General features: G+C 41.1%; 1 protein-coding gene across 19 annotated transcripts in view; it reads left to right on the top strand.

Annotated features, from left to right (window-relative positions):
- The window catches only part of PTPRK (protein tyrosine phosphatase receptor type K), a 630,811-nt gene that overhangs the window by 278,388 nt on the left and 327,950 nt on the right, over positions 1 to 24,473 (top strand). For all 19 annotated transcript variants that reach the window (XM_053285989.1, XM_053285978.1, XM_053286049.1 and 16 more), the window contains exons 4-5: positions 14,611 to 14,692; positions 20,229 to 20,344. In XM_053285989.1, coding sequence (XP_053141964.1) covers positions 14,611 to 14,692; positions 20,229 to 20,344 — 198 coding nt within the window. The remainder of the gene's footprint in view (positions 1 to 14,610; positions 14,693 to 20,228; positions 20,345 to 24,473) is intronic.

Here is a 24,473-nt window from a genome sequence, read left to right as displayed (position 1 = left end):
TTGCTTTTTATTAAATACTAGGAAATTTGTTAAGAATATCTGTTAATGACATGCTTAAGGGAACTTCTTGTTTGTCCCTTAAATATAACTTTTTTGTTTTTGGGTGATGGCCCAGGTGCTAATATTCAAATATTTAAAACCTAACCACCTCTGAAGGAGTTGGGGTGTGCAGCAAAATCTACTTCTGGCCCTTGGGACCACTGTCTGGATAATAGAATAGAAGCTGGCCATCTTTCTTTAAATGATCTGGGGGATTCTTCATGATTACTGAACTGCTTTTCATGTGCAGCTTGTTAAATATAGATGTGAGTAGGTTGACAAGAGAGAGAGTACTCTATGTTTCACGTTGTTATTGAGCCAATGAAGTCCTGCAAAGTTCCCTGGGATGGCTTGGTCATTTGCATTGTATTACTGTGTATTGTGCTGCCATGTGGTTTACATTGCACAACAGCCAGCACGCATGGTAAAATAGTCATCTGCATGGTATCACTGTTGAAAAATTCCACTTTCAGATGTACACATTAACTGCAGTTAACACTAACTGGAATTAAAATTCCAAACTCCTGTTTGCGCCGTAGACATACAGCTAACCGCCATTAGACTAAGCGAAGTAAAAGGAGTGCCCCTGCTTGTTGCTCAGCCTCTCAGCCAGCTCTATATCCAGACTGTGGGCAAAGCATCAGTCACTCGGCCATGATTGGCTACAATCTCCTGCTGGACTTGCCGAGCATGATTGTGCATTTTCAGAGCACCCCACCTGCCTTTGAAAGCCCTTTAAATGCAATGTTAGTGCCACTTCTGCCAGCCATGGCCACGCACCCCAAAAGCACCACACAAACTCTGATTCCTGGGAGGATTGCGGGCATGGTGGGTGATGGAATCCGGCTTTCATTGCAGGAGGGGAGAACCCACATTCACTAGAACGGGATATGCAGATGGAGCCGGGCAAAGGTGGGGTCTGTTCCTCCATGACCAGGGGAGACCCCAGGCAAGCACTCCAGCCAGACCCATCACTAAGCCACTGCAAACAGCTTGCTGCCCAGGAGGCTCACACTCTCATGAGAGGACCAATCTGTTGTGGATATGCCTGTGCCCACTAAGACGTGAACCCCACCTGTGGGCTGCAAGCTCATGAGCTGAGCTGGCCACTTAACCACCAAGGCTTCCAAGGGGGCCCTCTCTAGTGGGGCCTCGGCTGTTGAAAAATAGAAGAAGAAAAACTATTTCCCTCTCCCCAAATCTCCCCGCAGCCTTGCATGTACCCCAGAGTACATCCCCACAATCCATGTGCCATAGCCTTGTGCCATTCACTTGAGTGAATGTAGCCCATGGCTGTGGGACCCAGTACATTCACGCAGGTTTTAAAGGTCCCGGTCCTGGTCCATCGGCGCACCCTATGCAGATGAGCAGTGTGGGGAATCTAGAGAGAGGGCATTTTCCTCTGCTCTCCTGACACCAGGACTGGTGTTGACTTTAGGGATTGCTGGCGATCGTGTACCTTTGCATAGGTGTGAATGGCCAGGCAGGGGGCTGGTTTCCCGGGCACCTCGGCCACTGGCCCCGGAAGCAGGAAAGCAGTCTCTGGAACCTCCTTGCCCACTGCTCCCCAACACAGCTGTACTTGGAGCACCCATGGAGGGTCACTTTTCTGAGCATTGTGGCCATTTAGTCACCACACCCCTCATCATAATGTTTTGATGAGGAGTAACCAAGGCCTTGCTCATGAGTAACCAGGGGTTCTAACCGCCCTCCCCCGGGGAAGTATCTGGGCCCCACTTACCCACCCTTTCTTTATGAAATATAGAGCAGATACCCTCAAACCTCCCCACACTCTTCCTCTGTTTGTACCTGTAAGCACCTAGACACCCCCTTGCTTTTCACCCTGGTGTGTGTGTGGTGTTGGTGGAGGGCTGGACACAGGCACGGACCTTTCTACCATTCAGAACCCCTGGTTCCTGGTTCACCTTCCCACTGTATTCAAATACAGAAGAGGCGACATCCCCCTCCCACTCTCTGGACAGTGCTGGAGAATAGGGTAGCTGTTCCAGGGTACCGTAAAGGGTACATCTGAGCACATAGACATGCGGGCAAGAAGGGCAATGGGAGTACCATATTATACATTTCGTGTCCATGGCCATCAGCAGTTCTTCTCATGAGTAACGCTTAGGGAGTAAATATTCCCACTTTTGGAAGGGGCTGGGCCCAGAATTTCTGTGTAAAGAGCAGAATGTGGCTGCTCCAGCTTCCCTGCTTGGGTCTGCCTTTGGACTTCTCCCTCCTGGAGTCATGAAACGGTGCCCTGCTTGTGCTGCCATTTGGGGGGTTTGTGCTTGTGGACACCCATGACTGTTGCCCCCAAGTGGCTGAGCAGCTTGATGGGCTGGCCAGTCTGGGACAGGGGGTGTCCCTGTTGTCTGGCAACTCCATCGCTGCAGGGCTGACAAGAGGGGTGTGGCAGTTCCAGCAATCAGCCGCATGGAAGCATGGAGCAGCCATGTCATTGGGTGGGTCTACACTGCCACCTCTATGACTGGAGTTTGGAAATGGGTGCTTAACTGCAATTATGGGCAAGTTATGGGAAAATATCAGGTTCCAATCGGAATTTGTTGGGGCAAACTGGAATTAATTTTAGACCCCTAACAGCAGTTTTCTGTAGCGCAGTTTGTACTACAGTTACAAACTGTGACAGCTTTAACTGCAGTTAAAGTGTATGTGTGAACTGGGTGAGAAAGTCAGTTGTACTCACTTCTACAAAAGTTTGTTTCAAAAATGTACTTAAACATGCTACGTTGCAAAATGAAAAATATGCACTTCTTTAATTTTCATCCCTTTGTATGACTCTGATTATAGACCACTCTCTTGAGTGTAGCTACAGTCTTCACATCTGAAGATATATGCTCATAATTTCATTTGTTAGGTTATCTAAATTCTTGTTTAGCTTTGCTAATTTGCTAATTAGGGTGTATTTGCCAAAATCACTTGCCAAACATATTGTGTAGCACCATCAGCATCAGTGAGTGATCTCATGGGAGAATGTATGGTCTAGGACAAAACAGGAGAATGCATTTGTAGTATCAATTGGATCCTTTAAACCCCTGTTGAGAAAATTATGTTATATGCAGCAAGATCTCTTTGGTTGTTCATCAGGTAAATATAAGAGGGAACACTTGCTGACCAACCCTATTTACAATAATTCTGGTTTAAGAACAAGATGGCTACTTAACTCAGTTTTCAGTTCTCAGGAGAAATGTATGAGTTTCTTAACTAGCAAATCTTTGAAAGCTAGATTACAAATCTTCCACCCAAGTGTTTGATTTACTGTGTTTAAAAATCCTCTGGGGCTCTGTCAGCAGAAAACCCTGCCTTACAGCATTACTTAAGCATTCACATGGAAGTAATTATGTTTTCATGGTTTCTAAATTAGCTAAGCAAAAATTATCTGCAAGTTTCACAAGGGAGATTCATTTTATTATGTCAACAAAATTTTGTGGGTTAGGTAAAATACATGTTGAGACATCCCTTCCCATCTCTCCCTTTCAGGAAGTATTCTGTCTAAAAATATCATGTATTGCAAGTATTGTCTATATGTACAGTTCTTCAAATGTGTATGTGTGTGCATATGCTTGTGATAGAGGAGCTGAGGAACTTACTGTCATTGTTGATGGCTGAATTGGCTGAATCACTATCAAGCCTCTGTTTTGATTGATGGCATTTATTGGTTAGGCCCTCCATTGCATTATTTGACTGTATCCCTTTTGAAGGAAGGACAGAAGTGAGTGCTGTTGGATCAGCTATCTTTATTGAACATGCGGAGAATAGGTGGTTCCCCCCCCCCGCCGCCTTCATGGTCTGTTAAAACTCCCTATAGTATTGAAATCTAGAATGAGAGGAAGAGAGAGAGTGTGTGTGCATGTTGTGTGTGTGTCTGTAGCTTTATGTTAATATCAAAATTGTCTGGGGTTCAATTTTTTCCATTGTAAGTGAAAAATTTGCAAGTAAACGCTCTTCGGGCTGTGATCTTAGCCTTTTCATAAGCTATTTGAAATGTCAAACATGAGTGTAATTTCTAGTATTCATTCTTTAATGTGTGTAGTTTTCCATTGTGTAATTTCTAGTATTCATTCTTTAATGTGTGTAGTTTTCCATTTAATCAGTCAACTGTGCTTTCTGCAAGAAAATCCTGTGTGCATTTGTCATCAGTTTATCTTTCAGCTGAACATAATCCAATGTCCAGCTGCACTAAAATAAAATAAAATGCATAAGAACCTAATACTGAATGTCTTTAAATGATTTTAATTGGGACATCCCAGTCATATAAAATTTGATCTACTTAAGTTATGCCCTCCAACTGGCTCCCATAAGGTTTATCATATGGTGGCTGTATCTGTGATAAAGTTCTTGAGCTGAACTCAGTAATAGAGCAGGGAGGAAAACTTTCCATTATTTTTCTTTATTTTTCAGTCCAAAATGTCAATTTCTAAAAATCTGTTCCATAAAATTGATTAATAACAATCAATATATGGCCGGTTGAACTATATTGTTTGGCATACTTATCGGAAGCACTATGTGTGCTTTTCAGCATAAGAAAAAACTTACATTTTTTCATAAAATGCAATATAAAGAAGCATATATTATTGAATCGTCATGTTTTAAAATGTTTACAAGTATTATATATTAGAAATAATTTCAAAGTGAAGCTTTGAATTTGTTTGAAAATGGCATTTAAACCTTATTATGTGTACTTGATTTAATTCTGTTCAGGATCAAAAATTGCAATTCATCTACCTTAGGCTACTGGGAATAAACTCTTGAGGTATTTATACAGCATGAAAAATTAACATGGTATACTTTTTCTTTTAGGTTTATGTACTAAATATGTCAAATTGCTAAATTGAATCCAAGTCCATGCAAGTCAAAACTTAGTGAAAATTTCCCATCCAAACTGTAACCATGCAATAACAACGATTCAATTATCATTTTAATCAATGGTTTTGAAGCATCTGACTGAAGAGTTTAAGCTGTCTGAGTAAGGCAACTATTCAGTGGGGTTTTTTTGGTATTTGTTTAGGAAAGAACTCTTAAAAGAAAGTATGTTTTTTAAATTTTTATCCTTACTATTCTTAAGCTATGTTTTACATGTAGTAATTCAACCAATAGTCTAGAAATGGCCCTGAAATTGCAAGAATTAGATGAGTATAGATCAGGATTTCAGGTAAATGAAGTCGAGAGAAAACAGCATGAAGGGCAAAACTCATTTCATTCCTAAGCTAAAGCATAAGTTGGCTTTCATATTGTCGTAACAGCAGTCCCTTCTGTATCCTGTTCTTGACATCAAGCATTAGAACTGACCTGCATCTGAGCTCAAGCTCTGGATAATTAAGCTAGCAAGAATTCATCTTTTCCTGTGGCTGGACAGAAAGAAAAGATTTGCCAGTTGAATGCTCTGCTGAAATGTTAAGGGCAATTAGATATTGGCCAGTTGTAGAATCTGCTTTTCTCCTCTTAATGATATATACTGGAGCCTTGCAGGGGAGAATAGTCTGGGTGGGGGGACTTTTTTGTCTGGTCAGCACAAAACATGCTACATTGCATGTATGCAAAACTGAATCCATATTTCAAGAGAAGCTGGTTGGAGCCTAAAAGTTAGTTTTCTAATGCAGCCATTTTTTGTAGGAGTGATATCTTGTGCCTCCAAATTCTGAAATTCTGAATCTAAACTCTTTTCCACCTCTTTGTTACATCATACACCATATGATCAACAATCCTTTCCCAATCTGTTGCATGCCCGTGCTTACAATTTATTTCTCCTTAGAGCCCACATTTACCTTGCATGTTTATTGTAAACATTACAGTTTAATTCAAAACTTAAGAATTCAAAAATATGTCCTCATGAAGATCAAATTACCATAATGTCCATAAGCATATTTGCCACAAACCTTTTTTGTAGTTTTTTCCCTTTTAAGTGTCTACCAAACCAGTTTCCCTACCTCTGTTAGAATTCCAAACCTAAAGGTCCAAAAATGTATTTTCTTCCAGTGACCACATCTTTCAATAGTGACAATATGGAGAAGTCCTCACTATTCTCCTGAGCCCAGAGAAGAGCAGAGAATCTACACTTAGCTTTGGTACATTTGGATCCTCTGAAGTGTCTCAGAATATTCCCAAGAAAAGTGGTTTTTTCTTTTGTCAGCACAAGTATGCCTTATACAGTATGTAGAACTGAACCCAGATTTCAAGAGAAGCTGGTAGTACCCTAAAGGTTGTTTTCTTAATGTAGTAATTTATCATAGAGCAAACTAACGGAAATTTTTCATAGAGCAAATCTCACAGGCCCTCTGGAAGATGATGAGGGGTGTGTGTGTGTGTGTGTGTGTGTGTGTGTGTGTGTGTGTGTGTGTGTGTAATGGTATCCCCTAGCTGTCCTAGCTATCATCTCTGGTATCTTCTCACCTGTGTTTTTGCAAACCAGGCTTAGGCAAGCCTCATAGAGCAAGGACATTTTCTAGGGCAATATGCAGTCCATGGACTCCACGCTCTGCCCTTTGTCTCTGAGGCAGCTTGCAGTCATGATAATGACTGCCTTGCACTATCAGACTAATGACTTATTCAGCCTTGTGCCACCCTGCCTCTGGCTCTCTGTTTGACTGTCTTCCTGGGTAGTTCAAGCACATTTTGACCCTGACTTCGCTATCTGTCTCTGCCTGATTCTTTTTTCATGCTCCAATTCAATTAAATTGCTTGGTAAAGGTTCAACTGATTCCTCTTCCTCTGCTTCATAACAAAGAAGTCCCGGGCACCAAACAAAAGTTAAACAAAAGCCAAGATGCTTATATGCTTTCTGCAGATAAGACCTGAGTTGAGGAGCAGTGGAAAGCAACTATACTGAAGTGCTGGTCCAAAGGAACCTTCATATATTGTAATGACTCCATAATGACCTGGTTATGTATGAAGGTTTTAATGTCAGTTATGAAGATTTATTCAAACTGAAACTTTCTTATCAGTATCTATCTCCTGAACGTGTAGTTAGACATTTTCAGGTCCATCAGAAGGAGCCAGCATCAATGGGCAGCTGCCCGAAAGCCCTCAGAAGGGCTCACTGCCATTCCATATCCTTCATGTGGTGCGAGACTCAGCAGACGGACTCTCTCTTTCTTTCAGCAGAGAGTCAGGCACTCTTTCCCTCTTCTCTCTCATCCCAGAAGCAACTTAGTCCCTTCTCTCAGGAAAGCCTCAGTGTGGATCATATTTCTAGTATATCCCACTACAACACTTTTCTTTTTTAAAGCAACAAGCCATATATCATCATCATCATCATCATCATCATCATCATCATTTATTACATTTTACAACCAGCCAGCAATTACAACAATTAACAGTTACAGGCAGTACAACCTGAAGTACAGGAAGAACTCTTTATTTTCAGGGGTTCAGTTCCCCACCATTAGGTTCCTGGAGGCCCAAAAATTGCAAGTAAAAATGGAGCGGGGATGCAAAATAAAATGCCCTACCATAGTCTGTGGGCCCCCCAAGTACCAATTTTTTTAAATTTCCATTAAAAATCTTGTCTGAGCTTTTTTTTTTTTTTGGTCAAAACGAGCCACAAAATGACTCCAGGTCACAAAATAACCCATGGATATGTGAAAGTGAGCCCCTTTTTGCAGATTTTTTTTGTTGCTTATGCTGAGGTTGGGTGCCAATTTCCCAGCTGTGGATACGCGAAACTGTGGGTGTGAAGTCCATGAATGCTGAGGTTTGCCTGTACTCTAATTATACTAAATAATAATGAATAATACTAGGACTACCAACCATCCACCACATATAACACATATACCTTACATGACATAAGGGCTAACCATTTGTTTCCTAAAATAGCAGGCAGTAGCACAGAATTTAGACACACAATAGGTAATCTCAGCTTTTGAAAGCAGCAAGAAGGAGATTTACATAAAAATCATCCGGCTGGCCTGGATAGTGTAACAAAATTGACTAATAAGAAGAGAACATATATATTTATAAAATACACAGTAAAGTAATACATGCTCCATTGACTCAATCATGCCTGAACGGCGGGGCAGAGCCATTAGGGATATGGCATACGGTGAAATCTTCCTTTCAAAACAGCTGAAGGTAACACAGAGTAAAGGCATGGTGGAACTTGGGAGCCCATGTAGCTGTACCAGTCTGGTCACAGTTCCTTGACCATGCAATTAATGGGATGGCACATCCCTTTATCGGGGGGAGAGGGTTTCCATCCAAATGGCCCTTGTACATGTGCTAAAAGTGCTTATTAAAGAAGTATTTCGTGTGCATGTAGAGAGGACATTTGGATTAACAATTCCCCAAGTGTGCTGGGGGGTGCCATGATGTCCATGATCAGATCTTGTGGGCAAGATTTCCTTCCTAATCTTGTGAGCAGGAACAGTATTATCCAGGATGGTCCAATATTACATAACACTGTGTGTGTGTGTGTGTGTGTGTGTGTGTGACTTGATTGCAAAATCTCTCTGTTATAGTGAATGCAATTCTCCTGCTATCACTTTAAAAAAAGCAAAGAGCCTCTGGCGGTATAAAGGGAGCAATTTAAAAGGGACTGGCTGACATGATGCACATTAGTCAGGGGATGGAAAACATTTGTGCTGCTGTAGGCCTGGAAGCAGCGGCACCACTGTAGTGAACTGGCAGTAGTTCTACAAAAGCGAATACTACAAATATTTATATACCACTTTTCAACAAAAGTTCCCAAAGCAGTTTAGATAGATTTAAATAAGTAAGTAAACAAATGAATAAAATGGCTCTACAAGCATTAGCACAGTTTTTCCCATTTGAGAGAATGGGAATAAATACAGTATTTTTGTAGCGCTTCTGCTGGTTCCCTAGAGCAAACAAATCTACAACAGCAGCAGCATCAATGTCTTCCATGTCCATCAGTACCACACATTGTGTCAGCCTTTACCCTGAACAGTTTTACCAGTGGGGAAGTGATACTACAATGTAGGTAAGAGAATAGTTTAATGTCTGTCATCTATAGGCATTTATCTCCTTTATCTCTTTTACTGTAGCTGAAATTCACTGTATTTATCCTTGCAAGGGCCCTGTTCAATGTAGCTGTAGGGATGTGAGATACCATGTTCTACCTTAAGGCAGATCTGTGAACTAAAAGTGTTGATTAAAATAGAGACTGTCTTGATTTGTATGTTAAAAAGGCAAATTAATTGCATAAAAGTAGTGTAGACCATTGATGAAAATTAAAACAATATATTTGATAGGGTAGCAGTGGCACACCTGCTTGATTTTGGTGCCTGGAGTGCTGCTATTGCCACCATGAGGTTTCCTCCGCTGCCGCAAGGCCCAAATGTGTGGAATCACAGCTTTTCTGCACTTTTAGCCACCGAGAAGGCCTCCCACTGCCATGGGAGTGGTGGGTGGAGTTGCTGGTGGGCCTGTCCGTCTGGCCCAGTGGCCTTGGAGACCTGAGAGGCGCACCTGCGCTGTTCAAATATATCGTTGGAAGCCCATGACGTCACGGGCTTGCGATGATCTAGTTGTGCTGTGCAGGTGCGCCTCACATTTTTCAAGGGCCACTGGGCCGGATGGACCCACACATGGTGGCTAAAAGTTCAGAAAAGTTGTGGTTCTGCACTGCTGGAACTCACAGTGGAGCAGGTGTGGGGTGGCGGCAGGAGTCATCCCGGTCTTTGGAGGCCCCCCCACCAGACCTTGGAGGCCATTGGCTGGGGCCCCAAGGTCCGGGGGTAAGAGCGCCTCTGTAGAGTAGTAACTTTACTTTAAGTAGTATCTGGAACTCCTGATGATGAATCTGAAATACTGGATTATTGTAGTCTACATAGCAAAATACGTCCCGTGGAAGCACAGACAGACTGAACAATACATTTCTTAGAATGCAGGGTTTATAACTGGAATGATGAAAATATTGAGATTGTGGGAATGTGAGGACGTTTTCTTGGTTTTTTTCTTGAACTGGAAACTGACCTGCTGTTCCAAAGTCAATCAGTGGATAGATCCTTATTCCTTAGAAACACCAATGAACAGTTATTTGGGTAACTGAATAAGTGTGGTTTTGAGAGAGAGTCAAATTTAGGCAGGTTTGATTCTGGACACTCTTGTGCATTTGTACATGACATACTTTTTTGTAGCAACACTGGCAGTAAAGGGTAAATAGCTAAAAATGTGCTTGTTCATGGTGTCATTGGCTCACTTAAGTTGTTTTATTTATAAAACTAACAGAATATGATGGTCCCTATATTGTGAAAACAGAGAGAGGATTGATTTCTTTCTTGATTTAAGAAAAGATAAATAATGTGCTTATTAATTTTTGTTTTGTATGTGTGTAACATCAAAATAGTCCCAAGAGTAGATGAAAGTTTAATTACTTCTTTTAAGCTATTTTCTGTATGTGCTGTAGGGTCAGCTTTTCTGGGAGTGGAACCAGTTAAGATTTGCTTTCGCTGGTTGCTAGAAGTAGAAGCACACTGATACTTGTAAGAGACACTTCCATTTTCATAAAATAACACTTATCTAGATATTGGAAACAGAGAATGAAACAACAGATGCAGGCAGATCTTGTATGAGTTTTGAGAGATAATGCAAATATCTCTATAGAAATTCTGTACCCTCCCTCCCCTCCAAAAAGAGCCCTCAAATTATGTGGCAAGATAGATTCTTCCAAATATTAAGGTGAGATTGTGCATGCTGTGTGATTGTTTTTCTGGTAAACCTTTTGAACAGTGGTTGTGTTGCTCTTTTATATGTCCCAAACTGTTATTGGTATTGAACTAAATATTGATCTTTGAAGTATATAAAGCAAATATTCTTTTAGAAGAAGAGTCCTAGCAGTGATAGCTTTAAAAAAATTATTTTCAGTCAATAAGAATGGTGTGTTGCAAGAAATTACAACCTCTGTACTCAGAGTATATGCCAACTATAATATATAAAGTGTGATTACTTTTCATGGGCACAAAATGATATTATGAACCTTAGAATATTTTAATATAATAATTGTTAAAGGAAAGAGTTTTGGAAAGTTCATGGAACCATTGCCATACCCCTGCTAACTTGGCAAAGAGGCACCTTTTAATGTGGTGATTCTCTTTATTTAGCAGGGGGAGAGTAACTGGCTCTATCCACCCCCAGCACAGTACCTCCAGTGACTGTTGCTGGTGTCTATCTTATGTTTCTTTTTAGATTGTGAGCCCTTTGGGGACAGGGATCCATCTTATTTATTTGTTATTTCTCTCTGTAAACCGCCCTGAGTCATTTTTGGAAGGGCGGTATAGAAATCGAATGAATGAATGAATGAATGAATGAATGAATGAATGAATATCAAAGACCCATTAAACATCCATAGACTCATTAACATATCAAAGTTTTGAGGGCATTTGTAAATATAGCCTCCTTGCACGTTTGACATCTCAGGCATATAAGTCTGTTGTCCTATGTAGACAATATGTATCTCAGAAATGATGATTGCCGAAATGAAGAGAAGAGGAAGGAACATAAACTCTCTGGCAAAAGAAATGCAAGGAGACAAGGGATGCAAAAAGAAGTTTGAGGAGCATATAGCTAGAAGTGTCAAGGGGAATAACAAAAACTTCTTTAAATATAACAGAAGTAGAAAACCTGCCAAGGAGCCAGTTGGACCTGTAGATGATGAGGGCGTGAAAGGGATTATTGAGGAGGATAAGGAGATTGCAAAGAAGATTAATGAGTTGTTTGTATCTGTCTTCATGGTGGAGGATAATGACCTTATACCCTTTCTGGAACAGAGCTTCTCAGGCTTGTAGGCTGAAGAATTGGGTCAATTTGAGGTGAGGAGGAAAGATGTTGTAAACTCTTTTGAGAAACTAAAAATTAACAAATCACCAGGGCCAGATGACACCTACCCAAGTGTACTGAAGGAACTCAAATCTGAAATTTCTGACCTCCTAGCAAAAATATGTAACTTGTCCCTACAATCAGGCTCTGTACCAGAGGACTGGAAAGTATCTAATATAACTCCAATTTTCACAAAGAGATCCAGGGGGAATCCAGGAAATTACAGTCCACATAGCTTAACAGCTGTGCTGGGTAAATTAATAGAAAACAGACTTAAGGACAAAATTAGAAGAACAAGCCTTGCTGAAGGAGAACAAGCATGGCTTCTTCAAGGGCAAGCCTCATCTCACAAACCTTTTGGAGTTCTTTGAGAGTGTAAACAGGCATGTGGATAAAGGTGATCTGGTTGATATAGTATACTTGGACTTCGAAAAAACTTTTGACTGAGTTCCCCACCAAAGACTCTTGAGTAAACTTAATAATCATGGGATAAGGGGACAGGTTCATGTGTGGATTGGTAACTGGTAGTAGGAATAAATTGAGAGTTTTCACAATGGAGGGAAGTAGGAAGTGGGGTCCCCCAGGGATCTGTACTGGGACCAATTATCTTTAACTTCTTCATAAATGATCTAGAAGTTGGAGTAAGCAGTGAAGTGGCCTAATTTGCAGATGACACAAAACTATTTCAGATAATGAAATCCAAAACAGACTGTGAGGAGCTCCAAAAGGATCTGTCCAAACTGAGGAAGTTGGTGACAAAATAGCAAATGCGTTCCAATGTAAACAAGTGTAAAGTGATGCTCTTTGGAGCAAAAAACACCAACTTCATATAAATGCTGATGAGATCTGAGCTGTTGGTGACTAACCAGCAGAAATATTTTGGGGTTGTGGTGGACAGCTCATTGAAAGTGTCAGCTCAATGTGAGGCAGCTGTGAAAAAGGCAAAATCCATGCTAGGGATCATTAGGAAGGGGATTGAAAATGAAAACATTAATAAGATAATGCCTTCATACAAATCTATGGTGCGGCCACATTTGGAGTACTTCATATAGATGGTCACCGTATCTTAATAAGGATATTGTAGAACTGGTAAAGTGAAAAAAAGGGCAACCAAGATGATCGAGGTGCGGGAGGGGCCATTTTAGTTTGAAAAAGAGGTGACTAAGGGGAGACATAATCGAAGTGTATAAAATTATGCATGGAGTGAAGATGGTGGACAGAGATAAATTTCTCTCACACACACACAACACTAGAAGGAGGGGTCATCCCATGAAACTGAAGGTCAGGAAATTTCGGACTGACAAGAGGAAGTACTTTTTCACACAGTGCATAATTAATATATGGAATGCTCTGCCATGGTATGTGGTGATGGTCACTAGTTTGGATTGTTTTAAAATGGGTTTTAGACAAATTCATGGAGGACATGTCTATCAATGGCTATTAGTCTGATGTCTATAGGCCTGCAGCCCCAGAGGCACAATGCATCTCAGTACTATTTGTAGAGGAGCAAGAGCAAGTACAAGAGTGAGGACATACTCTCACCTCTTTCCTGTTGGTTTCCAAGAGGCATCTTGTGGGCCACTGTGTGAAACAGGGTGGTGACTAGATAGGCCATGAACATGATCCAGCAGGTCTGTTCTTATGTGGCAGCAGGTAGCCAATCAAAGGCAGATCCATGAAGCAAGAAAACAGAAGTGGTTCTGCCTTTGGAGTGAACTTTAGAACTCTAAAAGTAGTGGCCTGACTCACTATAAGGCAGCTTCCTATGTACCCTGCTACAGTTCTCGCAGATCGGGCTACATTCTGGTTAATTTTATTCATTTAATTCACCCTGTGAGGTTATATATGCTGTGTCCCTTGCAGCTTTAATGAACTGCAAGTCTAGCAGTACTCTTCAGCCTTATGGAATCTGATTATCTCCTCTAAACTTGTTAGATCGTCTTTGGGTTTCTGCTCAGTAAAACTTTAGAGTGGTTATGTTTCAGGCAAAAGTGCAATGGTCCTAGAGTCCCAACACCTGTGCCTTCTCTCCCTCTCTGCCCTGGAAGTTCCTAGACCAGGCCTGCTCAACTTAACCCCACTAACCTGTTTTTGGACTACAACACCCATAATCCCCAGCCACAATGGCCAATAGCCAGGAATTGTGGAAGTTGTAGCATATCTACAGGAGGGTTGAAGTTGAGCAGCCCTGTTCTAGACCATAGTCTGGTTTATGGTCAGTATTCAAATGGACATAGAGATGGCTTTATCAATTTATAGCATAATATATTCCATTGTTGCTTCTATTTAAATGGCTTTGGGTAAGACAAAAGAGGAGGTATGATACTGGTGCTTTTATTCCTTGTTGTGTAACATTTTTTATCTCTTGCTTAACAGAAGCGGAGAACCAAGATACCCAGAAGCATATTAATCTTACACTTTCAGTTGCGCTGTCAAGGTGGTGTTCAGTTAAGCTGCAGAGGCAGAAAATGTGGCGGACTTGTCACCCAGGCAGTATCATGATGCTGGCACTCTTTGCAGGAGAGGTCTAGCCCACTTGAAAATAATTGAATTTGTTTTCAAGATTTTATATATGCTGGGCCAAAAAGAGAACATGAGTTGCGAAGTAGTATTAATTCAGAGATGATATTTGCATAAATAAAGAATGACGAATGTGATGTAATCCAGTAATGAAATCTTGCAGAAAGCTTGGTTTTAATGAAAAAGTTCAGTCCTATATCTGCACACTGGGAATTCTGTTGTAATGAATGTTGTAAACATTTTCTTTCTCTTTGACAGGTAATATTTGAAGCTGAAGTCTCAGATGGGAGAAATGGCTACATTGCCATTGATGACATCCAGGTTCTGAGCTACCCTTGTGGTAAGTAGTGATTAAGAGTAGCATTTTTCTCTGTCTTTTCAAGACAGGTTCAATATTGTCTGACTGCTATTTTTGCCATCCAACCATTTGGTATCTTTTCTCCTTCTCTCTTTCTGTAGCTTTTATTTTACAACTTTGTAGAGGAGGAAAATGTGTTGAAATACTGAATTAATTTTCTTTTGTTATCATTAGTGGAATACCTTGCCACAATTAACTGTTCATGGATGAGATCATCAAGAGAGCGCATTTGTTAAGTTGTCCTCCTAAGGGAGTTAGTATGTATGGAGCAGTGGAAAATGTGCTTTCCAGGATCAAACCACCTGTCGGGAGATTGGCTTTCATATTTTATAACTGCTGATGCTTTCAAGAAGTTGTCCAAGTCAGACTTTTATAAATTGTATTTACTATTTATTTCTGAAAGAGCTGGAAATGTTATGGATGCATAACTGGAGCACCTGTAAGTGAGAGGAAGGTACTGGCAGACTTGGGGTAACCTGCATATATGTCAGTTTCACAAAAATCTGAATTAATAAACCTAAGCAGGCCAACCCCCCTCCCCCACTCACCTGAGTTTAACTCATTGGAGTGGAATGTTAAAGGAGGGTTTTAACAAAAAGAGCAGGACATTTCTCAGCTTGAATTATATACTCTCAAGAAAGTCACAACCAGCGTTGCCTGTGACAGGAATTCTCACATGTTGTTGACTACAATTCCCATGATCCTCAGCCAAAGGCCATTGCAGCTGGAGATGCTGGAAGTTATAGAAGCTCTTCTCATGATCCTGTGAGAAGCAGTGCTTCCTCTAATTTTTTCTTCTTCCATCTCTGTGCGGAATGAGTTTTGTTCTGGGTGGCAGTCTCAAGGCACTGTGTGCACACATGCATTCAGAATGGGGCCTTCCTTATTCAACCCGAGTGGGGTCTAAAATTAACTGAGCGGACATCAGAAAACTTGTGAGTGCACGTGCACACTCCTTAGAGGGAACAGCGGTGAGAAGGCTACCCTCCTTTGTGGGGAGGAAGCCTGAAAGCCCTTAGCTCCCCACAGACGATCACAGCCAGGACTCTGGGTGGGCAGATAGGTGGCACAGACCAGCGGCAGCTCTCCTTCCTGCACCTCACCCAGCAGCTCTGGGGGCCGGATGAAGGAAAATGCCACTGCACAGCATCCTGCCCCCCCCCCAGTCCCAGTGATGGAGTTCGTGGTGCATTTCTGGGATCCCCCTCCCCGAGTGTGCCCACCGCACCACGGCAGACACACAATCCAGTAACCCATTTTAAAACCCAGGTTAAGCAGTGGGCTCTGTAAGCGGGCTTGCCGCCGAGCCACTTCCAGGAGCCGGGCTGCTCCCATTAGTGCACATGAGCATCAGAAACCGGACCGGGATCCCTTAGCCCGGTTTCTGCTCCTCATGAGAATAGATTCACAGTCAACAACATCTGGGAATTCCCATTACAGGGGACACTAGTCACAACTCCTTCTGCTTCTGAAGAAGATGTCAAAAACTTTCACCATGCTCAGGCAACACATGCACACTAGGGATATACTGCAACATTCTGTTTTGTGCCCATACTTTTAGTCTGTTCCTGAGATTGCAAAGAAACAAATGATGATCACTAGGTCTGAATCAGACAAAATAGTGGCAACTTTACTACCCAGTGGAGTCAGCACGACCTTCTAGAAATGGTCACAACCAGGGCTTCTAGGTTTGGCAGTGTATATGACACTGCTGTCATAAGAGGACCTCCTATTTTGTGTATCCTATCTTCCTGAAGTTGCAAGAAGGGATTTAGTTGCAATTAGCTGGTGTGTATCCAGTCTCTTACAGTGGACAGAGGCATAGATATGCACTAAGACCAGAATCTAAGCTGAATTAAAAACATGGGCGTAATTACGATCAAGCAAGGGGAGACAGTTGTCTGGGGGGCCCACTTTTTGGAGCCCCCCCCGAGACATGTCACATGACTCCCCATTGCCTAACCCCAAGGCCCCTCACTCAGCCAGTCCCCCTTGCCCTGTTCGCCCTCTCTCCTACTTGCCCTCCTGGCCAGCAATCTAAGCAGCCTGCAAACTGCTAGAGCTCCTTCTCTCAGCTGATTGGTGGGTGAGCGGAGCTTTCAGCGAGGTCTCCGTGCAGGCCTCCCTAAAGCCTGAACTCTAGTGCCGAAGGAAGGAAGGAGGCAGGCAGAGTGGCCAGTGCTGGCTGCCCTTACCCACCACAGTTCTCTTCAGACCCTCTGCCCAGCCCAGCTAGCCAGCCTTTGCCAGTAATGGGGGTAGAATGTGAATTCCTTTTTGTGGTTAACCTGCCCCCTGTTTGCTTGCTGTAGGGCTTTGATATGAGCTGGAGGTGGTGGTGGGGGGAGACTGAGAAGTCTCTGAATATTTACAGATTGGAAAATTATGCTGGCTTTTTTTTTTTTAACTATCTAAAAAGTCCTGTAAGCGGCTTGTTTCATGGCAGAAAATTACAAAAACTTCTGGAACAAATACTATTCATTCATTCATTCATAAATGCACTTATGTTCAAGTGGTTTTGCAACCCAGAAGGTCTGAGCGAGAACTATGAAGCATGTGTTGTGCTTTTATTTTATTTTATTTTTCTTTAGGAATGCTAAGCTGGTTGGACATGTCCAAAACCCTCACTCACACTATTTACACTATATGTCATCAGTCAGTATGATTCTGTAATGATATGAAATATTAAGGAGGCCCTGCACATGCTGATTTGCCCTCCAGCCCCACACCCCACTCAGGATGACCCTACTTCTGAGCACCTGCAGAGAGTGGTTTTTGTCTCAGTATAGTGAGAGACCACAACCAGCCTTACTTCCACATTGGGGAGCAGGGAGAATGACTTTTAGGACAGACTAGGGTATAACTTCAGGAGCTCCTTGAGCCCTGACATGTCTCATCTATCTTAAAATTTACCAAGAAGAGGCAGATTCCTCATTCCCCCTACCCTCTTTCTCTCCTGAGGGATGGTGCTAATTCTTGCTCTTTTCTCTGTTTCTCCCCACCTATCTTTCTTGCTTCAGTGGGACTTACTGGTCTCCTATAGGGAGCAAAATATGCTGGGAGCACAAATTAGTTTGGTTTGCTTTACATCCTTGAGCATGTGGAATCCTATATGCACTTACCAGGGAAAGATCTCAGACTGTTGAATGCAATGGAGTTTATTTTTAAGTAGACATGCTTTCCTTGCTAGTAAGTCCTTTAGGTTTCAGTGAAATGTATTTCCAGCTAAGTGTGGTTAGATTTGCTGCCTGAAGCTGCAATACTCCACACACTTACCTGAGACTTTTAGACACAGCTGGCTTTTCTGCAAGTTTACTGGGAGGCTTTGCTGCAAAACTGAAGTTGTCCCAAACAACCAATGCAAAATAGTGTTGTTGTTTTTTACTCCACATATAAATCAGACTACAGGAGCAGTGAAAAACCTGAATTGTGTGTGAACTGCTCCCCAATAACTCGCAGGGAATTCAGGGTAAATCTGGCCAACATGTGAATGCAGCATCTCCATTCCAGAGGAGATGTGTTAAAGGGCTTTAAAAGTCCCGTGTGAAAAACCTCCTGCAATCAAACTTTACTGAATTTTTTCAGAATTCTGAGAAAACATAAATAGGCTCACACTGCATGTTTGAGAGTCTCCTTTGCTAATCTGCATCAAGGGGCTCATTTTAATAATTAGTGTTTCTAGTGAGTTCTAGGCATTAAAAGTAACACAAATATATAGTATTCAATGTATATCAAATATTGGTGGTTTTCTTTGTTTTTTTGTTTTTTAACATTTTATATCCCGCTCTTCCTCCAAGGAGCCCAGAGCGGTGTACTACATACTTAGGTTTCTCCTCACAACAACCCTGTGAAGTAGGTTAGGCTGAGAGAGAAGTGACTGGCCCAGAGTCACCCAGCTAGTATCATGGCTGAATGGGGATTTGAACTCGGGTCTCCCCGGTCCTAGTCCAGCACTCTAGCCACTACACCATGCATGTGTATATTCAGTGAAATGTATTTCCAGGCAGCATACTTATTTTGAAATATCAGACTTAAATCCTTGGGGTGTGCAAAGGCCCTGGACTTTGAGGGGGGAGCATTTTAAAATCTCATCTCTGGGCCCAATTCAACCTTGCTACGCCCCTAATTAAAAGGTAGCGGTATGGCTGTGTGCTATCAGTGGAATAATGACAAATAATAGGATGCCTCTGAATATTCTCATGTGGTATAACATTGCATAATGTGAGAGGAGACATGAAGAAACGGTTGTGAAATCTCTGGAGGACATTTCTGGGAAGAAAAAAGTAACTACTCATCAGCACTATCTGTGAGCTCAGTAAATACCTTCCAGGTAGATTCCATTGATGTCTCATGATCAGTGTTAGTAAGCTGCACAAGAAAACCTAATCATATCAGTAGGGTGCATTTGTCCTTTTTTTGATATTAGAAAAAGATGGTTGACCAAAGCAGTTTCAGTGCCATGCCTAAATCAATAGCCAGACAGGCAATGATCAAGAGAATCTGTTTTATTCCTTGAAGGAATATGCTTGAAGATGTTGCTTAACCTTGCAAAAAGGTTAAGATGTTGCTTTTCCTTGCAAAAGGAAAGTTCAGTATTTACTGACAAGTGGCCAGGGGGACCAGCAACCAGATGTTGTTTTACTAACCATGGACTCAGAAAATTTACCTCCATTTTAATTATGAATTGATTACAGCAGCAAATATAAGACTCAGCTTCTCCTATCTGTGTTTAATCAGTGATGATGTCCTTGAGTACAGGATCCATAATACTATAAATATTGCACTTGTTCCTGGTAATTGATGCATGCGTGAATCTTGATTTTTCAATATTTTGGAGGTGTGTTCAGTAACAAGCAGAGCGGAGCTGGATAGCTCTGTTTCGCTTGCTAAGCATAAACTATGCTTCCCTTGATGCTTAGCCTATACCCAGGTAATTAGGAGAATAATGTGTGAGAGCTATGTGGCATATATATCCCTCAATTGCTTCTCTCGCCTTACTCAGACCATAATATTTCACATGGATGGTTTTGTCACTGAGCTTTCCTTGAGGCAGTGTGGTAGTATGAAATAGGTCTTTCAGTGGGTCAACTGTTACTGCATTTAGTGGTGCAGGTGATATGTATTGACAGGAACATTTACATTACACTGAATAGTGCTGTATACAGTTAATTAAATCTGACTATTTATGTTAATGCAGTGGCTTCATGTTGCTGGCTAGGATGTAATAGGAATTCACTCAGAGAGGTTTTGGACCTTTTTTCTGTTGCATATCCTTTTATGTTTTGGTTTATTATAAATCACTGTTATAATTCATGTGTGACAAGCTCTAGCTGAATGTGTGTGATAGGAAAGAAAATTGCAAAACTGTTTTGGTCCTCCTCCTTGAGCTGAAACAATTATTTTCTTTCATGTAAAAATTAGTTTTACCCAAAGGTGGTAGTAATCTGTATCTTTTCAGAGAAATATATGGGCTCTTGTGTCTGTAAGCACATCTTGTTACTTTTTTCTACCTATACAGATAAATCTCCTCATTTTTTGAGGCTGGGGGATGTGGAGGTCAATGCAGGCCAGAATGCTACATTTCAGTGCATCGCTACAGGGAGGGATGCAGTGAATAACAAGTTATGGCTGCAGGTAAGGCTAACTTATCCTGTTCCATTTTATTTTCAGTAAAAACCAATATATTTTAGTTCCGTGTTATACAAATCACATAACTGTGGTATTTTAACATTTTTTGGTAAGATACGGCCACCGCATCTCAGACTAAAGGTGTAATTACATTGACTACTCCCACCTTTTCTTTTCCTAGTCTATTAATCAGTACTGCAGTAGGCAAATATGAAGTCCTGGTCACTACTTTAGGGGAAGAGGGACTGGGGAAAGAAAAGGTGTGAGTAAGGAGAGGAGAGCTGGTATTGTGGTAGCAAGCATGATTTGTCCCCTTAGCTAAGCAGAGTCTGCCCTGGTTGCATATGAATGGGAGATGATGTATGAGCACTGTGAGATATTCCCCTCAGGGGATGGAGCCGCTCTGGGAAGAGCATCTAGGTTCCAGTTCCCTCCCTGGCATCTCCATGTTAGGGCTGAGAGAGATTCCTCCCTGCAACCTTGGAAAAGCTGCTGCCAGTCTTGGTAGACGGTGCTGAGCTAGATGGACCAAGGGTCTGACTCAGTATATGGCAGCTTCCTATGTTACCTCATCTTCTATTTTCTCAGTGCATTTATATTTTGAGTGCTCCTTCTTTGCATTAGAAATATTATTTTAAATAATATTATTTTAACATATTATTCCAAACTGTTGTTTGGAAAAACAGGTAAATAATGTTATTGCATGCTCTCTTGCTTTTGGCTGTTACCTTGTTACGACTTTTACTGTAGATAGTCATACATGCAAGTACATTACTCTGTTACTGCAATATTAAGTGATCATTTACACGTATTTAACCCTCACCATGGATCTTTAACAAGGTAGACCGTTCATTCATGCTAGTGAGAATCACTGAGTAGGAAGTGTACTTAAGTGATATATGTGCCTTGTTCACATTCACTGAAGGTGGTGGCGACACATTTTTAGCCTACTTTCCAGTAGGCTTATGATATCACCCAGCATTATGTGTGTAACACCCCCCCCCATCAATTTCACAACACCAAGATCAATATGAACCAAATAGGGTACAGTTGTGGGGACACATAATAACACCTCAGTGGTGTAGTTTGTGATGATGTAATCCACCCCAATTCAAGATGGTGGACACATAAACATTTGAGGTGCAAGTGGGCTAACTTGTGGAGCATCTAACAGATTTGAACCAAAGTAGGTACAGTTGTAGTGAGTGACACACAGGGACACCTCAATGGCATAGTTTGTGTTGATGTCATCCACCCCAATTCAAGATGGCGGATGTGTAAACGTTTGAGGCACAAGTAGGCTAACTTGTGAACTGACTAACCAATTCAAGATGGTGGATGCATTAACTTTTGAGGTGAAATTGGGCTAACTTGTGAACTGCCTAATTGATTTGAAACAAATTTGCTAAAACTATAGGGACACATTAGTATGCCCCAAGGTATAGTTTGTGATGATGTCATCCACTCCAATTCAAGATGGCAGATGTGTAAACGTTCGAGGCACAAGTGGGCTAATTTGAACCAAATTTGCTGTAGTTGTAGGGGCACACAGGGAAACCTCAATGGCATAGTTTGTGACACACAAACTTTGGAGGCACAAGTGGGCTAACTTGTGAACTGCTTAACTAATTTGAACCAAATTTGCTACAACTCTAAGGACACATAGCAATGCAGTACAACCAAAAAGGGGGCAGTATCCTAGAATGCAAAGCAATAAAGAAAAAAGAATAAACCAGATACTGCTATGCAGTTAGTTTAATGTGAACAGTATAGATCAGGGTTTCTTAACCTTGGGCCCCCAGATGTCACTGGAATACAACTCCCAGAATCCCAAATATGACTATGCAGTACCAACAAAAACGGGGCAGTATCCTAGAATACGGAGCAATGAAGAAGAAAAATAAACCAGATACCGCTATGCAATTGGTGTAATATGAACACTATAGATCATGATGAGTTGACTCGTGATGATTATAATTGAAGAAGTGATATGAAACAGTCTTAGTGCTTCCTGTTTTACAGACATAAGATCTCGCAGCCATTATGGCCATCCATCTTGCCGTCATCAAAACATTTTTGTTGATTATCAGCTCTGCAGTTACTTCAAGTATTACTCAACATTATGAACTTAGAAAATTTTGTGTAAACAATCATCTTTGGACATTCACATTCATCTCTTAAGAGACATACAAAATAAGATATATAACTTATGTTGTACATTGTTCATTCATCATAAACTTCGTAATGCATTGCAATATGATCTATTAGATTGAAATACGTTACATTAAGATACGATCTATAGTATTCATTTTACACTAAACATATAGGGATGCCCCAATGGTGTAGTTTGTGATGATATCATCCACCCCAATACAAGATAGCAAACATATAAACATTTGAGGCGCAAGTGGGTTAACTTGTAAACCGCCTAACTGATTTGAACCAAAAGCTGTAGGGACACATAGGGATGCCCCAATGATGTAATATTTAATTTATTTTTTCAATTTTTATACCGCCCTTCCAGAATGGCTCAGAATGGTTTGTGATGATGTCATCTACCCCAATTCAAGATGGCGGTCACACAAACATTTGAGGCACAAGTGGGCTAACTTATAGAGGGTTGAACCAATTTAGGAACATAGGAAGCTTCCATATACTGAGTAGACTGTATTGGTCTATCTAGCTCAGTATTGTCTACACAGACTGGCAGTGGCTTCTCCAAGGTTGCAGGCAGGAATCTCTCTCAGCCCTATCTTGGAGAAGCCTGAGAGGGAACTTGGAAACTAGATGCTCTTCCCAGATCGGCTCCATCCCCTGAGGGAGACCACTTCCTGTGGTCTCCCATTCAAATGCAACCAGGGTGGACCCTGCTTAGCTAATGGGACAAGTCATGCTTGTTACCACAAGACCAGCTCTCCTCTCCTGTACCAAATTAAGTACAGTTATAGTGAGTGACACACAGGGACACCTTAATGGCATAATTTGTGATCATGTCATCAATCCTAATTCAAGATGGTGGGTGCGTACACTTTTGAAGTGCAAGTGGGCTAACTTGTGAACCGTCTAACCAATTTGAACCAAATTTGCTACAGTTATAGGGACACATAGGGATGCCCCAATGGTGTAGATTGTGATGATGTCATCCATCCCAATCCAAGATGGCGGACATGTGAAAATTTGAGGCACAAGTGCACTAATGTGGGCTGTCTTACCAAATTTTGTTTACTTGTAGTGAATCACACACAGGGACACTTCAATGGTGTAGTTTGTGATGATGACAACTACCCTGATCCAAGATGCCGAATGTGTGAACTATTGAGGTGCAAGTGCACTAACTTGTGGACTGTCTAACCAATTTGAACCAATTGTAATGAGTGATGTACAGGGACACCTCAGTTGTGTAGTTCGTAGTGTTATCATACACCTCGATCCAAGAGGGTGGACATGTGAACATTTGAAGCACAAGAGGTCTAACTTGTGAACCTCGATTTGAACCAAATTTAGTCCAGTTGTCGGGATAGTGAAAGGAAAGTATGCAGATTAGTTCTTACTAGAACAACTTGTTACTTGATAAAATTTGTCTCAATCCATAAGTACTGTGTATTCTTTACTATCTATTCCATTTTATTCCTTTCATACAAATAACAGGAAATAAAGTTGCTGTTATTCCATGGTGAAGTAGCCTTTTGTTTTTGTTTTTTTAAAACCAGTGTTACTTTATTTAGAAATAATGTTTCAGTGTTAGCAGTGAGGATGAGGTATTGAAATAGGGATTTATTTTGTTTATATTTAAACAAATGGAGGAAATACAGCACAAGCTTAACTAAGAAATTTGTTATAATTTTCAGTGATGATTCTGTGAGAGAAAATTGCATTTCAGGATAAATTGATCATATCTGTTTTGAGGGGAAAAATGACTTAAGTTAATATTATCTAAGTTAATACAATTACTGTCATTTAAATTAAAATGTAGTTAAAACAAAATTGAAGTTAATAGTTTGAAATACTTTTGCATTTTAAATAATGAAATATATCTTCTGTGTGTGAGGCAAACAAATTCAGAAATTCCAAATTTAATGACAGGTTGAGGTAACTAGTAACCCATACAAGAAAATGTGTTTATGTATTTATAGTT

Source organism: Hemicordylus capensis, chromosome 1 (assembly GCF_027244095.1).
Source record: "Hemicordylus capensis ecotype Gifberg chromosome 1, rHemCap1.1.pri, whole genome shotgun sequence".
In the NCBI taxonomy this organism is placed as follows: domain Eukaryota; kingdom Metazoa; phylum Chordata; class Lepidosauria; order Squamata; family Cordylidae; genus Hemicordylus; species Hemicordylus capensis.
This window is presented reverse-complemented; position numbering and strand designations above follow the sequence as displayed.